At 40.9% G+C, this 18,246-nt stretch overlaps 1 protein-coding gene across 2 annotated transcripts in view; it reads right to left on the reverse strand.

The window, feature by feature from the left end:
* CDH18 (cadherin 18) overlaps positions 1-18,246 on the reverse strand; it is a 315,976-nt gene that overhangs the window by 54,263 nt on the left and 243,467 nt on the right. For both annotated transcript variants that reach the window (XM_087721989.1, XM_087721990.1), the window contains exons 6-7: positions 6,451-6,638; positions 923-1,176 (exon numbers count right to left, since the gene is read on the reverse strand). In XM_087721989.1, coding sequence (XP_087578115.1) covers positions 923-1,176; positions 6,451-6,638 — 442 coding nt within the window. The remainder of the gene's footprint in view (positions 1-922; positions 1,177-6,450; positions 6,639-18,246) is intronic.

Here is an 18,246-nt window from a genome sequence, read left to right on the forward strand (position 1 = left end):
CAGTTAAATATGAAACTGATATGGGGAGGTTGTAAAGCAGAGGTTTGCCATTCAACTTTATACGTGATAATTAAACTGAGTGGCAAATTGACTGGAAACGAAATCAGAAGGACAATTAAGCATGGGTTAAAATATATGAAAAATGGATATACATAGAACTTTTAAGATGATGAAATAAAGCGAGATGTTTACCATTTGTTATTCTATACAATAGATTAAGGGAATTGAAATGAATATTGAACAGCGAGGTTTGCTACTCATAGACAACTAAAGGACATCTAATCCAAGACATGGGAAAATTGAAGAGGGAACATGAAATACACCTAGAATGGGAAACTATTGAGACTTAAAGGCAGAATCACAAATTGGGGGCGCGTAAGGATGTATAATTATATGAAGATAATGATGAGAATAGCTGGGAATTGTAACCAGGTCTACATCTCGGCCAAAATTAGACTAGGGGAGAGGGTTAAAGGTACAATTACTACATATGTATACTTTTTTGTTCTATTTTTCTTTTTTTTTAATTAAACAGAATGGAAAACCATTAGAGGCAAAGCAGCATCTGAAGCCCTTTAGGGAATGCAAGTGGGATTAAACTGATAATGACCCCACCCTTTTGTCAGAATGCAGATTCTGGCCAATACACAAGTGTGAAGATGTTTCCTTAACTCTTCAGCCCTGAGAGTCGAATAAAACACGGCTATCTCTAGTTTGACATTAAAGTAAGATATCCCACATGGCCATCATAAACATCCCTCCAGAGATGCTGGGGCCTCCAGCTTTCCAGCGACATGAAACTAGTTGTAAGTTATTACAGATACTGCTATTAATTTAACTCCGAGGTGCCCCCCCTCCCAATTGAATGGCAGTATCACATAAGGGATCTGACAGTTACAAAGAGCTTTTAATACTACCATACCTTACTAGGTTGTTAGCACTATCTGGATCTTGTGCCGTGACTGTGCCCACAGTAGTTCCAATTTTTGCATTTTCATAAACCTCCATGATGTAGGATGGAAGAGTGAACAACGGTGCCTCGTCCACGTCTCCAACAACGATCTTCAACATAGTCACATCTTTAAAGGGTCCTAAATGTGAGAAGCGGAAATCGAGGTGGGTATTTGCTCCTTCTATGCTAAGAGTATAGGATTTCTTTTTTTCATAGTTGAGTGGCTGTGGGAAGAAAAAATAATGTTGCATTACTATGGAGAGTTGGTTTTTAATTCTCAGTATAAAATGCAGTTTTTTTTCCATTACCTTACGTGCATCGCCATGTATGGTTATAGCTTCTGTGACATTTAAAACAGTTCGAGCGGTAACAGCCCCCTTATTATAGTGGCAACCACTCACTAATTTGTGCTAGATTTATAGTACTTTTTGTTAATACTTCTTTTCGTTTAAAAATATCCACTTCCTTTGTGTGAAGCTATTGAACAAAATACTTCAGCTGTATTTAAACCCATTTAAGTCATTTTTTTCCTAAGAACTCTTTTGCTCTGACAAATTTCCAGTCTATCCCTTTTTCAATAGTGCAGTATTAATCATCCTCAGGTAATCTTCAGCTGCAAATGTTGGCTTGTATTCATGCATTGAAAAATAAAAGATATCTTTTTTTCGGTTCCACCACAAAATCGCGGACGACAAAATTGCGGTCGACGAAAGTGCGCATTTGACGTCATCACAGCGTGACGAAAACATCGCACTGTGATTGAAAAATGTAAAAATAAAGCGAAAACCTTACCCTAACCCCCCCAAACCTAACCCTAAACCTAACCCTAAACCTAACCCTTAACCTAACCCTAAATCTAACCCTAAACCTAACCGTTAACCTAACGCTAAACCTAACGCTAACCTTTAACCTAACACTAAATGCAACCCTAACGCTCTAAACCTAACCCTAACCCTAACCCTAACCCTAAACCTAACCCTTACCTTTATGTGAATCGACTTGCTTTAATTTTATTTTTATTTCAATTTTAAATTTTTTTCGTCGCACTGTGATGATGTCAAATGCGCGCTTTCGTCGATCGCGCTTTTGTGGACCGCGGTTTTGACCGGTCACGCTTTTTTTCTACTTGTGCTCTGTTAAGTCTATCTTTGTCCATCTTTCACACTGCTTTGAATATTTTTGCTATATTTCTGCGACAGATTTTCAGATTTACATACCAACTAAATGCTCATGTGCTCTGTTAGGCAGTGACATGTGGTGTGGTGGGCAGCAGATCTATGGACTTAGCATTTAGTTGGTAAATCTGGAAATCTGTCGCAGAAATATAGTAAAAATCTTCAAAGGAGCTTGAAAGATAGACAAAGTATGCCATTACATCTGCCTTTTCCTGTAAATGAGTTTGAGTGAATCTTCAAAAAAAATTAACATGTACAGTGCTTGGTTACTGGCTCTGGCATCCTTTACCACACGGTTGCCTGCAATATCTTTACTTGAGTTGACAATCCTGAGATCCAATTTAAAAAAATCCACTACTCATGGTTCAAATATCTCCTGGTAACCTTTTGCATATGTGTCTGTGTGTTTTCTCCCATGAGATTATATTTTTCTATATTTTAGCAATAGCAATAGCAGTTAGACTTATATACCGCTTCATAGGGCTTTCAGCCCTCTCTAAGCGGTTTACAGAGTCAGCATATTGCCCCCAACAACAATCCGGGTCCTCATTTTACCCACCTCGGAAGGATGGAAGGCTGAGTCAACCCTGAGCCAGTGAGATTTGAACAGCCGAACTGCAGAACTGCAGTCAGCTGAAGTAGCCTGCAGTGCTGCATTTAACCACTGAGCCACCTAGATAGATCTCCCAAGCTACTTTACATGGCCAGCGGTTCAGTGGGGAAATTCAGCAGTCATCTAAAGCTGATGGATCAAACATCTGCAATTAGTTGCTGAATGACATGAACATGGAAGGCCGAGGTGTACATGCTCCCCGCAAGGTTAATACTATGCAGACCTCATCAGCCGAGGTGGCGCAGTGGTTAAATGCAGCACTGCAGGCTACTTCAGCTGACTGCAGTTCTGCAGTTCGGCGGTTCAAATCTCACCGGCTCAAGGGTTGACTCAGCCTTCCATCCTTCCGAGGTGGGTGAAATGAGGACCCGGATTGTTGTTGGGGGCGATATGCTGACTCTGTAAACCGCTTAGAGAGGGCTGAAAGCCCTATGAAGCGGTATATAAGTCTAACTGCTATTGCTATTGCTATCTTGGGTAAGGATTTAATCAGGGAGGAGGGAAAGGAAAATGTGGCTAATATATCGTCAGGGTACTTTGCATACGAAACAGGCGCTAATGTGGTAATGTTCACTGAAAATTAACTTAAGTAACATATTTATTTACTTTATCTTCTCAAGGACCTATCTGGACAATGCGGTTGAAAAAAAGAAGGCAGAAGAGGGATTGTTACCTTAAATGCTGGAATTATCAATGCTTTTTTTTTCAGATCAAGCATGAAAATATGGATAATGTCAGTGCCCATTATTTATTACTTACTCCGCTAGTCTAATGTTTTATGCAATTTCTCGAGGAGTTGAAAGGCTTATACACACTGAAAGATTTTCTCTCTGACATTTTCATTTGCAGCTTATCATTACTTCCATAAATACACACAGTGGAATATTAGCTTAATGTCCTCCTGTGAAATAAATATCGGTAGGTACACAGGACTGTATGTTTAAAGTATTCTTCATAGATAAAAGTGTGAAATAGCAGGTTCTTGCCAAGTTATACATTCCTTAAGCATTAAGAGCCGAGGTGGCGCAGTGGTTAAATGCAGCACTGCAGGCTACTTCAGCTGACTGCAGTTCTGCAGTTCGGCTGTTCAAATCTCACCGGCTCAGGGTTGACTCAGCCTTCCATCCTTCCGAGGTGGGTGAAATGAGGACCCGGATTGTTGTTGGGGGCAATATGCTGACTCTGTAAACCGCTTAGAGAGGGCTGAAAGCCCTATGAAGCGGTATATAAGTCTAACTGCTAATGCTATTGCTATAGAGTCAAGACTACCATAAAGCTGAGGCCAAGTTAACCTGCTAAAAGCTAGAGATTAAATCAATCCTGGTAGGCAGAAAAGGAAGAGGAAGTGGAGAGGTTAGTATTAGGGTCCTGCTTCAAAACTCTGATTACAGAGGTGAAGTAAGAGAAAGAAAAGCAGCAGATAGTGTGCACAGCTCCATTCTATACCTACTTTAATTTTTTCTGTATGTCAACAGAATATTTAAGAGGATTGTATTTATGTGTAACAATGGATTGTCATTTTAGATATGGGCACTAATGTAGCAGTTTATATGAATTCTTTTTTCATGAGTGAATCACCATCTTTTTTTGAGCCGAGGTGGCGCAGTGGTTAGAGTGCAGCACTGCAGGCTACTTCAGCTGACTGCAGTTCTGCAGTTCGGCTGTTCAAATCTCACCGGCTCAGGGTTGACTCAGCCTTCCATCCTTCCGAGGTGGGTAAAATGAGGACCCGGATTGTTGTTGGGGGCGATATGCTGACTTTGTAAACCACTTAGAGAGGGCTGAAAGCCCTATGAAGCGGTATATAAGTCTAACTGCTATTGCTATTGAAATTCTAGCAGAGATTATTATTTATGCCAGCAAGAATTTTCATGACTGTCTGGGAGACCAGGACACTTGGATTAGAGTCTAGGACAACTTGCTGTGGTCAATTTGCCACAGCCAACTTGCCATGGCCAACTCTCCATGGGACAACTTGCCACAGGACAATTCCTGTGGGATACCTTAAAGTGATAAATAGCAATAGCAATAGCAGTTAGACTTATATACCGCTTCATAGGGCTTTCAGCCCTCTCTAAGCGGTTTACAGAGTCAGCATATTGCCCCCACAGTCTGGATCCTCATTTCACCCACCTCGGAAGGATGGAAGGCTGAGTCAACCTTTGAGCCGGTGAGATTTGAACAGCCGAACTGCAGATAACAGTCAGCTGAAGTGGCTGCAGTACAGCACTCTAACCACTGCGCCACCTCGGCTCAGTGATAAATGTTATCCACCATTATTTCCTCTACTTTATTTCCATTCTTGTCAATGGATATATGGTTGAAGAAACAGTGGTGGATAATAGTTATCGTGTTGAGTTATCCTATGTAACCATGTGTTGAATTGTCACATGATCAGTTGTCTTGCAGCAAGCGAGGCCATGGCCAGTTCCCTGTGTTGGGTTGGCTGCAAGTTGGCCATTGCCAGTTGGCCATAGTGAGATAACCACAGAAAATCAACCACAGTGAGATGGCCATGGTCAAGACGGCTGCAGCAAGTTGTCTCATTCCATATGGAATGTGATACATTTTATAAGCAATTTCTATTTAACTAGTTAGATTTATATCCCATCTTTTGTTCAGTTACTCAGGATCACATATTGCTTATTGTTTGGGGATATTGAATATATTCCTCTATTCCTACTTTTGAACAACTCTTGGGTCAAGAGAGAGAGAGAGAGACAGAGACAGAGACAGAGAGACAAAGAGACAGAGACAGAGAGACAGAGAGACAGAGAGACAGACAGAGACAGAGAGAGACAGAGACAGATAGACAGACAGAGACAGAGAGATGGAGACAGGGAGACAGAGAGAGAGAATGATTTGGCCATAAATAAACAATCCAATGCATTCTCACGGTTGAGGATGGACTAGCCGTACATACATAATTTTAGAATGAATTTTTCATATTTAAAGCTGTGCTCATCTAGCTCTTCATTTCTATGGCAACCAAAGATGAACGTTGGCCTGAGACTTTATGTATGATTGATGATGAAATCTATCAATTTCAATAGGGCTTAATGTCCCAGGAAATATATACATGGCATATCAGTTATAGTCACCCAAACTCTTCCAAAAGTTGCTAATAATATGCAGCTTTTAATGACATGGAATATATTAAATATCCCCAAACAATCATATTAGTTACATAGCATTATTTTTAAACAGTGCTTTATTTATTTTTTTACTACAGCACATTTTATTGTTTTTCCTCCTCTCCATCTTCATGCCAGAATATGACTCCTGGGTGGCCATTCAAAGAAGGACATGATCCTCATCTCATTATTATTATTTTTTTTGAGATCCCTTGGTTTAAACAATGAATTGCCACGTTATATAGAAAGAAGATGCTACTTTTTAAAGTATGGTGAAACTGAATTAGGATAGGATTCTTTTGTCTGGTCATGATTCACTTTCCACTAGTTCCTTTTGTATTTTCCCAATTGGTGCTCTCTCTCTACTGGAGACTAGTTAAAGGAAAAAAATGGGTCAACCCCAGCATTGAACAGATTCTGAATTCAATTATGTTCCTTTTGAAATAGTATATTTCCAGACACACATCAGGAACAATTCCTGATTTAAACAAACATCTTGTTAGGTTCTAATTTGCCAAGGATTCCAGGATTTTTAATATCTTTCACAAAGAAATCTTTTGCCATGGTTTTGCTTACCTTCTTCAAGGAAATAATTCCTTCCCGTGTTTCTTTGTCAGTTGATATAGAAAATATCCCAGAAACATCCGCATTTATGATACTGTATTTCATGTCTGCATTGGACCCTATGTCTGCATCAGTGGCCTTGATCTTGCCCACAGCAGAACCAACTTGTGCTGATTCAGGAACGTACAGCTGATAATGTTCTGAAAAAATATAAAAATATAATGAGGCAGTAATACAGTTTAAGAAGGATTTCAAACTCAACACAGAAGGGACAAATTCAATGAAATACATGAAGCATAAATTGTATCATCAATTTAGAGTATCTGTTCTAGACTGATTATAAAGACGGTGGGATACTGATCCCTGGAGGAACAAAACAACAAAAGAAAGAATTGCTACAAAACAAACAATTTAGACATACGTGTCACTACCATCATCGTGCATGCCATCTTTTTTTATATATTTTTACCTGGGGATGAAGCAGTATGTTTGGAAATGGGCAACAGCATTTTCTAAGTCCTACCCAAAATAGATATCCAGGCAATGAGAGTTACCCACAGGTATTTTACACCATCCAAATTAACAAAAGACAATTGGTGTGTTCAGCATGCTGTGCCAAAATAAGGAAATCACATTATGATTGAACATGATGGTCTTGTTCAGAAAATATGCTAAGAGAATGGCTAACTTCCAACACAAATCCTGTTAACTAACCCTGTAAATTATCAAAAATCCCACAAACATGAAGTCAAAACAACAGCCTACTGCTGTTATTCATCGCTGTAGAAGTTTTGTTTATACAAGTTGTAGAGTCCAAGGAATAGCAGAATTAGATTATCCACTTACTCTCATTTATCCCAAACTACAGGGCTGGTTACTAAAAGTTGCTACTTAAGAGAGGTAAAAAAAACAATAGAAAATGTTGCGCGTTCCAACAATGTCCTCCGTGTTTTATTTGTATATCAGTTATTAATAAAATGAAATAAAATATGGGCTGGGTACCAAAGGACAATGATCAAAAGGAAGTTAACCCTCAAAGAAAATAATCTCAGAAGATTTATTTTGCATAAGGAGCACGTCATTTCCAGAAGAAAAAATTACAGTGCCTCTGAAATCCCAAATTATTCTGCCCCAAGATTGAAGGAGCATGGAAATCTTGCTAGGGCAATGACACCATGCAGCTTTAAAGCTCTTTTGGACACACTGAAGCCCTGGCTTAATGTTCTACTTTGAGTGGGAATCCCACAAACACGAAGTCAAAGGAACAGCCCACTGCTGTTATTCGTCGCTGTAGAAGTTGAAATCCTGAAGTAATCTTTAAAAGCCATCAAAGCCAGTGGCCATTGCAGTTGTGCCTTTGACCAATTCCATAACTTCATTGAGTGCGAAGAAGCACCTGCTTTCTTTGGGACTCATTTGTGTTATATGCTTAGAAGTCACGCTGTGTAATGCGACTCAGTAGTTTAAGTGTAGTAAAATTTAGAACGAACATAAAGGATCTGAGATACTCTCTTTTGTTTCCCTGAATTGTTTGCCTTTGGAACTATAATAGCATCTACGTCTTTGAAGCCATAGAGGGGGGGAAATACAACACTTTTGAGCTCGCATCGTTCTTGCCTCCCAAATGGCCAAGGAAACACGGTCTGTATATTTCACTGAGTTAAAAGCTAACCAATTTAAAAACCCTGAAATGAGTTCTCCTCCTCCCACACTGATGTGCCTTGCAACAGTGAGAAACTTTACCATTCAAAACTGCATTACGCTCAATCAGATTATTTCTTAAGAGAACATTTGTGCACCCACCAGCTGACCTTAAGATGGAAAGAAACCAAAATGTACTTGCGCTCCGGGGCTCAGAAAGCTGCAATTATGACTCCAGTGCGTATTGCAATACGGTTGAAATTCACATTTGGCTATCTTGAGACATGTAGACTGGAAGAAGTGTGTGTGTGTGTGTGTGTGTGTGTGTGTGTGTGTGTGTGTGTGTGTGTGTGTGTGTCTCAGTGGTGGGTTTCAAAAAAATTTCGAACCTACTCTCTGGGTGTGGCCTCCTTTGTGGGAGTGGCTTGCTGGCCATGTGACCTGGTAGGAGTGGCTTGCTGGCCATGTGTTCTGCCCATAGCAACATCACACTCACATTCCATAGTGCACATCTGCACTACTATCTGCATTCATATTCAGCTGTCTCTCTGTCCCTTTTTCCGTTTTTCCTTTCATCTCTCTCTCACTTTTTCTTTCTTTTTTCTTTTTTATTTGTTTCTTTCTTCTTTTCTTTCTCTTTCTCTTTCTCTCTCTGTGTGAGTCTGTCTGTCTGTCTGTCTGTCTGTCTGTCTGTCTCTCTCTCTCTCTCTCTCTCTCTCTCTCTCTCTCTCTCTCTCTGTGTGTGTGTCAGTGGTGGGTTTCAAAAAAGTTTGGAACCTCTTCTGTAGGTGTGGCCTGCTTTCTGGGTCCACTGGTGGAACCTCTTCTAACCGGTTCGGTAGATTTGATGAACCAGTTCTACCGAATAGGTGCAAACTGGTAGGAACCCACCTCTGGTGTGTGTGTGTGTGTGTGCGCACAGGGGCAGGGGGGATTCAAAATTCAACAAGTTCAGAATTAATATGGTAAATCAAGAAGTAGGAGAAAAGGTTTTGAATCCATTTGTAATTAGCAAAATGTCCTCAGTATCCAGTTATTACTGCGTATCATTTATGATAAATACATCAAAGGTATTTCTTTTTGTGCAAAACAGTAGATAGTATAGTATAGTCTTTATTGTCATTGTACAAAATGAATGCAACAAAATTGGTTTTAGCCTCACTGGTGCAAAATTACAGCGGAAACAAAAAAGGAAAAGGAAAAGGAAAAAAAAAACCTAGTCCGTGTGTGCATTAGATGCCTTTCATAAAGTAGCTGTTCATTCTGGAGTCCTACAAATCCATGTACGTGCTATTTGAAACTCACTCTTTTTTTCAGCAATTTATGAGTAAATATGAGCTGAATTTGTCTGATGCAATATTTAATATGTCCCTCCATCTTTTGGGTTTGTCAGTACTTAATAATGATCAGTTTTTAATTTATAAGCAATACAGAAAATCTTTAAGCAATACCCCCCACTTCTCTCTTTCTTTCTGTCTCATTCTAAAAATGGTTGACAAGAGTTTGGACTTTGTTTAGATTAAGAGTAGGCTGTGTTTCCTGTAAACCATGAGCACTCAAACATCTTCAATAAGGACACACCCATCTGTTCTAAGAGCCACACTTATTTTCTGTCAAGAAAAGATTGGACAATTTATTCAATTACAGACAACAGAGGGAACAATCAATGTTCAATGCAACAACGGAAATTCCTTTCTTTTTTCTGGAAGTGCATCTTGCTGTGGACATATTTTTTATTTCAGTTTGCATTTAATCTTCTTAAAGGAACACGATGTGGTGTTTAAATGTTTGAATACGACTGAAGGAGACTCAGGTTGAAAATCTGTTCACAGTCTTTCCAATTTTTATCTAAGAATAGTACTAACTGACAACATCTTTCTTCACTTCCTCACTATGTTGTCATCCTTGGACTGGATCAGTGGTGGGTTTCAAAAATTGTTCGAACCTACTCTGTGGGTGTGGCCTCCTTTGTGGGAGTGGCTTGACACCCATGTGACTGGATGGGAGTGGCTTGCCGCCCATGTGACCGGATATGAAATTATGAATTAGTACTTTGGTCGGTCCAAGTAGCTATCCAGAAACTCTGGCATTGAAGCATGCAAGTCTTAAAGCTGTCAAGTTACAAGATCCTTGCACCCCTAACACTTTAGAAAAAAAAACTAGGGGTCTTCAAACCTGACAGCTTTAAGACTTGTGGACTTCAACTCCCAGAATTCCTCCTCCAGTTATGTTGGCTCAGGAACTCTGGCATTGAAGCATGCAAGTCTTAAAGCTGTCAAGTTACAAGATCCTTGCACCCCTAATTCTTTAGCAGTGGTGGGTTTCAAAAATTTTTGGAAGCTCTTCTGTAGGTGTGGCCTGTTTTCCGGATCCACTGGTGGAAACCTCTTCTAACCAGTCCGGTAGATTTGATGAACCGGATCTACCGAATAGGTGCAAACTGGTAGGAACCCACCTCTGGACTGGATTGAGTAGTTCTTAAATGCATGGGTTACAAAGCAGTTGACAGTATTTGGCAACAGCTGTGATGTGTATAAAAACTATGATGCTTGGTAATACAAAATCAGATCACCAATACCAAGTGAGATCAGATAAGGACTTTTTTTGCATTTTAGGATGATGGAGTCAAATCTTGTCTTCTCTAATTCCTATTAAGCCCAGCTTACCAACATTTTGCCCCTCTAAACAGCTGGACATAGCAAAGTGTGAAGCATAAAGAAAAGTACTTGCCAGAGCTTGAAATAGCACAGTACTAAAAACAGTGCAACTTTGAAATGATGAGAAGCCCTCCCTCATTATTTTCCACACAAAGCACAGAGGCAACGGAAGTAAACATTTGTTGCTACATTAAAAAGGGAGCAGGAGAAGATAAATTCGAAAAAAAATGTGGTTCATTGTGACTCATCTTGCTTTATGATATTATTATTTTTTAATGATGTGACCAATATGGGAGGTGATTGAAAAGGAACATAAAACTCTTGAGGAAGAAAAACAACACAGCTATTTTATTTTAATTTGCACGGTGTCTGTGTGCACATTGCAATCTTGGAATGTAATGGACAATTTCATTGAAAAACTGTCCTTTTCATGACAGCAGAGGTGGGCTCCTACCAGTTCGCACAAGTTCGGTAGAACCGGTTCGTCAAATTTTTGAAACCCACCACTGACACACACACACACACACAGAGAGACACACACACAGAGACACACACAGAGAGAGAGACAGACTCACACAGAGAGAGAAAGAGAAAGAGAAAGGAAGGAAGAAAGAAAGAAAGAAAACAAAGAAAGAAAAAGTGAGAGAGAGATGAAAGAAAAAAACAAAAAGGGACAGAGAGACAAAAGGAAGGAGAGAGAGAGAGAGAGAGAGAGGAGAGAGAGAGAACACATGGCCGGCAAGCCACTCCCACCAGGTCACATGGCTGGCCAGCCACTCCCACAAAGGAGGCCACACCCACAGAGTAGGTTCGAAAAAATTTTGAAACCCACCACTGCATGACAGGATCTTATATTTTTTTTCATAGGTGAATCCCATTTCTGTTCATTTTATGCAAATGTGATCATATTTCTTTAATTCATTCATCTCACAGAAGTTCAACCAAAGTTCTTGTTCATTTGACATCACGAAGACAGGTTGGTGAAATGATTAAAGTGCTAGACTAGAAACTTGAAATCTGTTTGGATACAAAAGCTTACTACTTTTGTGACTACTACTACTACTACTACTACTACTACTACTACTACTACTACTACTACTACTACTACTACTAGTTTGGGTCAGTCACTTTCTCATCACCCAGTCCATCTTCCAAAGTTGTTGATTTGTGGGGGGAAATAAGAGGTGGAAACACTATGTAAAAACAAAGACAGGATAGAAAAATAATGAATGAATGAATGAATGAATGAATGAATGAATGAATGAATGAATGAATGAATGAATGAATGAATGAATGACTATCATGCCATTGCTATGAAATGGATAGCCACATTAATAGTAAATAAATGAGACTCCTATTCAGTATTGAAATGGACTAGAAACTCTACTCATACCTATAATTCCCATGAATTGCACTATACTATATATAAATGTTTGTATCTGTCCATGTAACATGTCTTCATTCAACCTCTTGGTTTGTCATGGATCCAGGCCTCCATGAAGAAGATTTCGTATCAGCTACCTTTCCTGAGGTTGCTCAAAGCAAAGCCATCTTGCAAGAGTCCCTGCTGATGTTGAATTGGGGACGGAAGTGGTAATCAGAGAGGTGAGAAGGAAGAACAAACTGGATAAAGAAGAAGTAATGGTGGGAAAATTTGACTGTTGATCTGGGTACTTGAGAGACCGCCTGCTGCCAATTACCTCCCAAAGACCCATTAGATCACACAGGGTTGGCCTCCTCCGGGTTCCGTCTACTAGCCAATGCCACCTGGCTACTACCCGGGGGAAGGCCTCAGCTCCGGCCCTCTGGAACGAACTTCCCGCAGGGATTCGGACCCTCACCTCTCTCCAGGCCTCCCGAAAAGCCGTCAAAACCTGGCTTTGCCGGCAGGCCTGGGGTTGATGAGTTCCCCTCCCCTCTCGACTTGTGTGGTTGCATGATTCTTGCTTATTTTAATTATCTGTATACTGTTCTATGTTCCCCTTTTCCCCTTTTTGAGTTGTTCGCCGCCCTGAGTCCCTCCCGGAGAAGGGTGGCATACAAATAATAAAATTCAATTCAATTCAACCCATGGATTCAATAAAAAGAAACCAATGCTGGTCATTGAACCTGACTTGTATTGGATGGTGCTTGTTCTGCTAAAGGTTTGCATGCCCTGTCTTCTAGCTACAGAAGGTGGAGTTAACCTATTATTTTCTTGTCCCCCCCCCTTTGTTAATGACTAACTATTGATGCATATGAGTCTTCTCTGAATTGTAGGCAATAGACCCCATCCCAATCAGTGAATTCAATGGATGAATTAGCATGGATAAGGTTCATACCTGCTCTTCAAAACGGACATAGTATTCATTGTTACCAGCTTTCCGTATGTGTGAGTGTGCCTTTGAATTTGAAAAATCTAATTTGCCTTTTAACAGTTCTCTGGTTTCGACATAGCTTCCTTCTCATTAATCTGATGATTCCTGCAGTGCCATTTGGGAGGGCACATGACTATTAGGGGGAGGAAAAAAACCTTCCACATTTTAGGATTAGGATTTATTTCATTTATATGCTGCCCTTTTCCCCGAAGGGGACTCAGGGCGGCTCACAATTTGGTCAGGGAAGGGGGTACAGACAGGGGATAAAAAGATGAAATATAACAATACACAATTTAAAAAACACACAACAACCATACCATTCGAGGAGGGGGGCAAAAGCTCTTTAGCCCCAGGCCTGTCGGAACAGCCAGGTTTTAAGGGCTTTGCGGAAGGCCTGGAGGGTGGTAAGGTTCGAATCTCCACAGGGAGCTAATCTATAGATAAAGGTAACGGTTCCCCTCACACATACGTGCTAGTTATTCCTGACTCTAGAGGGCGGTGCTCATCTCTGTTTCAAAGCCAAAGAGCCAGCACTGTCCAAAGACATCTCCATGGTCATGTGGCCGGCGTGACTAAATGCCAAAGGCGCACAAAACACTGTTACCTTCCCACCAAAGGTGGTTCCTATTTGTCTACTTGCATTTTTACATGCTTTCGAGCTGCTGGGTTGGCAGAAGCTGGGACATGTAACAGGAGCTCACTCCGTTATGTGGCGCTAGCAATCCGAACCGCTGAACTGCCAAGCTTTCCGATCAACAAGCTCAGCATCTTAGCCACTGAGCCACGTCTCTGTATTTAATCTATAATCTATAAGGAAGCGATAAATTGTGCTCTCAAATATTCTATACTGATGTAAGACATGGCAGATTCCTACCAAATAAGTTATCATTTACCTTCTGTACATCAATCCAGAAAGTAAATAGTCCTTTACAAACAGCAGTAATGGATACAATTATGAAAAGCCACTTCCAGGAAGAGCAGGAATTATTTTTGAAAAGGCCAGCTTTCCCCTATATGCTAGTATCCCATAGATAGACAGTATTATTTGATGATGGCAAAGACAGCATTGATTGTTATAGTGCCAAATAATCTGATGCTTGTGTCTCAGTGGGGGGTTCCGGATCTCGTTGCAACCAGTATGGTGCAACGGGGCAGGACGACCACCACATGCATGCATGATGCATGTGTATAACATGTGTGCAGCGTGCACATGCATACTTATTGCCCATGATGCTCCAGCTGCTTGGCGGAGCATCATGCAGCCATTGTACGCTCCTTTGAGCATGCGTGGAAGCCCCAATCAGCTCAAATTCAGGGTGGGCCCTCCGGAGCATTGTACCGGAATGGTTACCTGGTGCTCCCAGCAGGCACCAGTATGCCCATACTGGGGCATACCAGTCGTGTCCCACCACTGCTGTGTCTCAAGTTCAAGCTACATGTTACTTATTCTAAGCCATGGTACATATTTACAATATGGTAGAAATCTTGAGAATTTTTCTTCTTCTGCCAATTATGTAAAGAGCCGAGGTGGCGCAGTGGTTAGGGTGCAGTACTGCAGGCCACTTCAGCTGACTGTTATCTGCAGTTCGGCGGTTCAAATCCCACCGGCTCAGGGTTGACTCAGCCTTCCATCCTTCCGAGGTGGGTGAAATGAGGACCCGGATTGTTGTTGGGGACAATATGCTGACTCTGTAAACCGCTTAGAGAGGCTGAAAGCCTTATGAAGCGGTATATAAGTCTAACTGCTATTGCTATTGCTATAAATACCTTTATCCACAAAAGCACTTAATGCATATCTACTTAGTTTTTCACTTCATCTACAAAAAAGAAAAAAAAGAAAGAAATCTAGATTCCAGCTGAGAAAATTTTGTGCCATGAAAAAAAATCTTTCACACTAGTCATCTATGCACTTCAACTCTTTACCTTATCTATTTACGTTCTTCAGGAAAAGATAGAAAACATTGGCTTTCTTTTGTATGCTTCCCCCCCCCCCCTTTTTTAATGAAAGAACACTCAAGTACATTGGAGGTCTGCTGCATGCAAGTCTATTTGTAAAAAAGGAAATTAATGTTCATGATACACTTAAATGAAGCACTGTCAATCATTCACCATTCTCTGAAGAGATCATTATTGAAAAGTATTTGAAAAGTGCTGGCACCCTTATACTTAGCAAGGTCATATACTGTAGTTTAAACAAAGTGAACACTAAAAATACAGGTTTTAATTTTAAAAAAATACTTGGAGATCTGTTGTGGCCTGGCAGGAGCCGTTGGAGCTGCCACCAGACTCCGACAGCAAGGGGCCCTATGAGTCAGCCCTGGAGGATGTGGAGGACCCTGGACAGGGTTCCGACTCCGAGCAGGGCGCAGAGAGACTGGTTGGCCACCAGGAGGCGCCTGAGCCTTGGACCAGTGGGGAGGAGACAAGGGAGAGTGATCCAGAAATCAACAGTGAGTTGTTCCGGGATGCACACCGCCGAAGGGCTACTCGGCGTCAAGAACAACTACATAATTACAGGAGGTAATTACGCTCAGCTGATGGTCATTAAGCTCCTCTCCAGATTATAAAAGAGACTGCCTGTGCCACGCCCTTCTTGCAGAAGTCAACGTTTGGACTAAAGAAAAACGAACTTGGCAGGCTGGATTGCTGCCAGAGTTTCTTTGCATTGCTGCCAAGTTTTGTAGGACTTGCTGCCAAGGTCCTTATCTATTTGTTTATTTGGCTTTCAGCCACCGAGATTCTGGTCTTGTTATTAAAGGACATTCCATTTTACGCTTGTCTCGGTTTTCGTTACTGAACGGAGGAGGGGGTCAGAACAGAGATCTATCAGTCCAACTCCATGACTAAAGCAGGAGTCCTCATCTCAGGCAAATGATTCTCCGTTTTTTTAAATAAAGAAACTCCAGTGAATGAGCACCCACAGCTCTGAAAGGCAAACTGTTCCATTGATTAGTGGTTCTGTTAAGAAATTCCTCCTTATTTTCAGGTTGGATCGCCATCTAATGAGCTTTCATCTCTTAAAAGCTTAAAGAGCCGAGGTGGCGCAGTGGTTAGGGTGCAGTACTGCAGGCCACTTCAGCTGACTGTTATCTGCAGTTCAGCGCTTCTAATCTCACCGGCTCAAGGTTGACTCAGCCTTCCATCCTTCCGAGGTGGGTGAAATGAGGACCCAGACTGTGGGGGCAATATGCTGACTCTGTAAACTGCTTAGAGTGGGCTGAAAGCCCTATGAAGTGGTATATAAGTCTAACTGCTATTGCTATTGCTATTGCTATTGCTATCCATTGTTTCTTGTTCTCCGTTCAAGGTGCTTTGAAGAATAAATCCATGCACGCTTCCCTATAGTCATTCTTCAAGTATTCCATGACTGCTGTCATGTCTCTCTTCATCTTCTCTTTGTTTTACAATCTTAAATCAACTTGTAAGACAGAAACTTTCTTTGATCTAAGAGATCTTCCTTTTTGAATACACGTGTTTTGTTTGGTCATGATAATGTTAAAAATCGTACCATTATCCAATCAATAAAGATTTGCAACTGTGAGAGAAACAGTCTCATTGCCAATTGTTTCTACAATTCTATCTAAGGTCTGTGTTGCTTTATGCGATCCTTTTCCCATGCTCTAGTTAGGAACTTGCAGCAAATATATTATAGGTTGCCTTATTTTGAATCTAGTTTAGTCCAATGAATACTGAATATCAGCAGCTGTTGTGGCCCAGCAGGAGCCGTTGGGGCTGCCACCAGACTCAGACAGTGAGGGACCCTATGAGTCAGCTCTGGATGATGTGGAGGACCCTGGGCAGGGTTCGGACTCCGAGCAGGGACCAGAGAGGCTGGTTGGCCACCAGGAGGCGCCTGAGGCATGGAGCAGCGGTGAAAGTCAAAGGGAGTTTGTCGCTGACTTCAGGCCCTGGAGCAGTGGGGAGGAGCTAAGGAAGTTGGTCCCAGACACCAGGCAAAGATGTGCAATTACGGAGACATAGAAGATAATCGGTCCCAAGAGAGTATATAAGAAGAGACTTTGGGAGGAGACCTTTTGCAGGACACAACCGTTTTACTAAAGCTGGAGAAGCTCTTGCGTGCATTTCTTATCTGTGGGAGTCTGGGATGCTGCCAAAGTCTTGTCTGTGAATAAATTGGCTAACAGTAAACTTGTGTCGGCATGACTCACCGTACGGAGGGGGGGGGTCAGAACAAGCAGCTGTCAAGAGCAATACTTCCAATCCTACCTGGAGATGCCATGCAAAGTATCTGCTCTACTACTAAATTGCAGCTATTCCTCTCAAAAAATTACCCCATATATGGCGATTTTCTGATGTCTGATGCCAATAATTCTGCACACTGATTCCATGTATCATCGCTCTAATACACCAACACTTAAAACTAGGGTGTCCGTAGTGTTGTCTGAGTTACTGATGATGCTACCTAGTTTGGTAATGAAATTAGTAAGGAAATCACCAAGCTCAGAGAGCATCAAGGACCCCACAGTTCAAACATGAGCTACAAATATTACTTTCTATTGATACTTAAAACTATAAAACCCAGGAAACTGTGGACCAGCTACCCTTGAAATCCTTCTCCAAAAGAAAAGAAGCTTTTCGATTTCAGAATTCATAAAGAAATACAGTAAACTATGAAGGCTTATAATATGCAAATAACTCATAACTTGTATCAATAAGTCTTTTGTGTAATTTCTTGGGGTGACCAGCAGTTTTTTGTTGTTGTTGTTGTTGTGCATATGCGCATATGTGCATATGCGCATATGCGTGTAAGCATATGCAGGCATAGGTTAAAATTAATGTATTTTGATATTCAAACATGATTTTAATATTGAAATAGCTGATTGAAACTCTCTTCTAGATAATGCACTTTGCATCTTTCTGCATTAATACTTAAATCCTATGCCAAATACATAGAGAAAAAGGTGTTTAATTTTTTTTTTCATTTCACCGATTAAAAGAAAACCAACATGCATTAATTATACAATTTTCTGCCTATTCAATATTAAACTAAGGATTTAGTGGCAAACATTGATGTGGGTATTTCAGTTAACTTTTCTTTGGTGCAAAGCATTGTTTCCATGCATAATATGATGGAAAAAATATAGAGAGAGGTGCTTAACCCTTTCCTTGTCATTTCTAAATTGAAGGATTGT

Source organism: Thamnophis sirtalis, unplaced genomic scaffold, assembly GCF_051295495.1.
Source record: "Thamnophis sirtalis isolate CommonGarterSnake01/CBP01778 unplaced genomic scaffold, rThaSir2_p1.2 scaffold_8, whole genome shotgun sequence".
Lineage (NCBI taxonomy): Eukaryota > Metazoa > Chordata > Lepidosauria > Squamata > Natricidae > Thamnophis > Thamnophis sirtalis.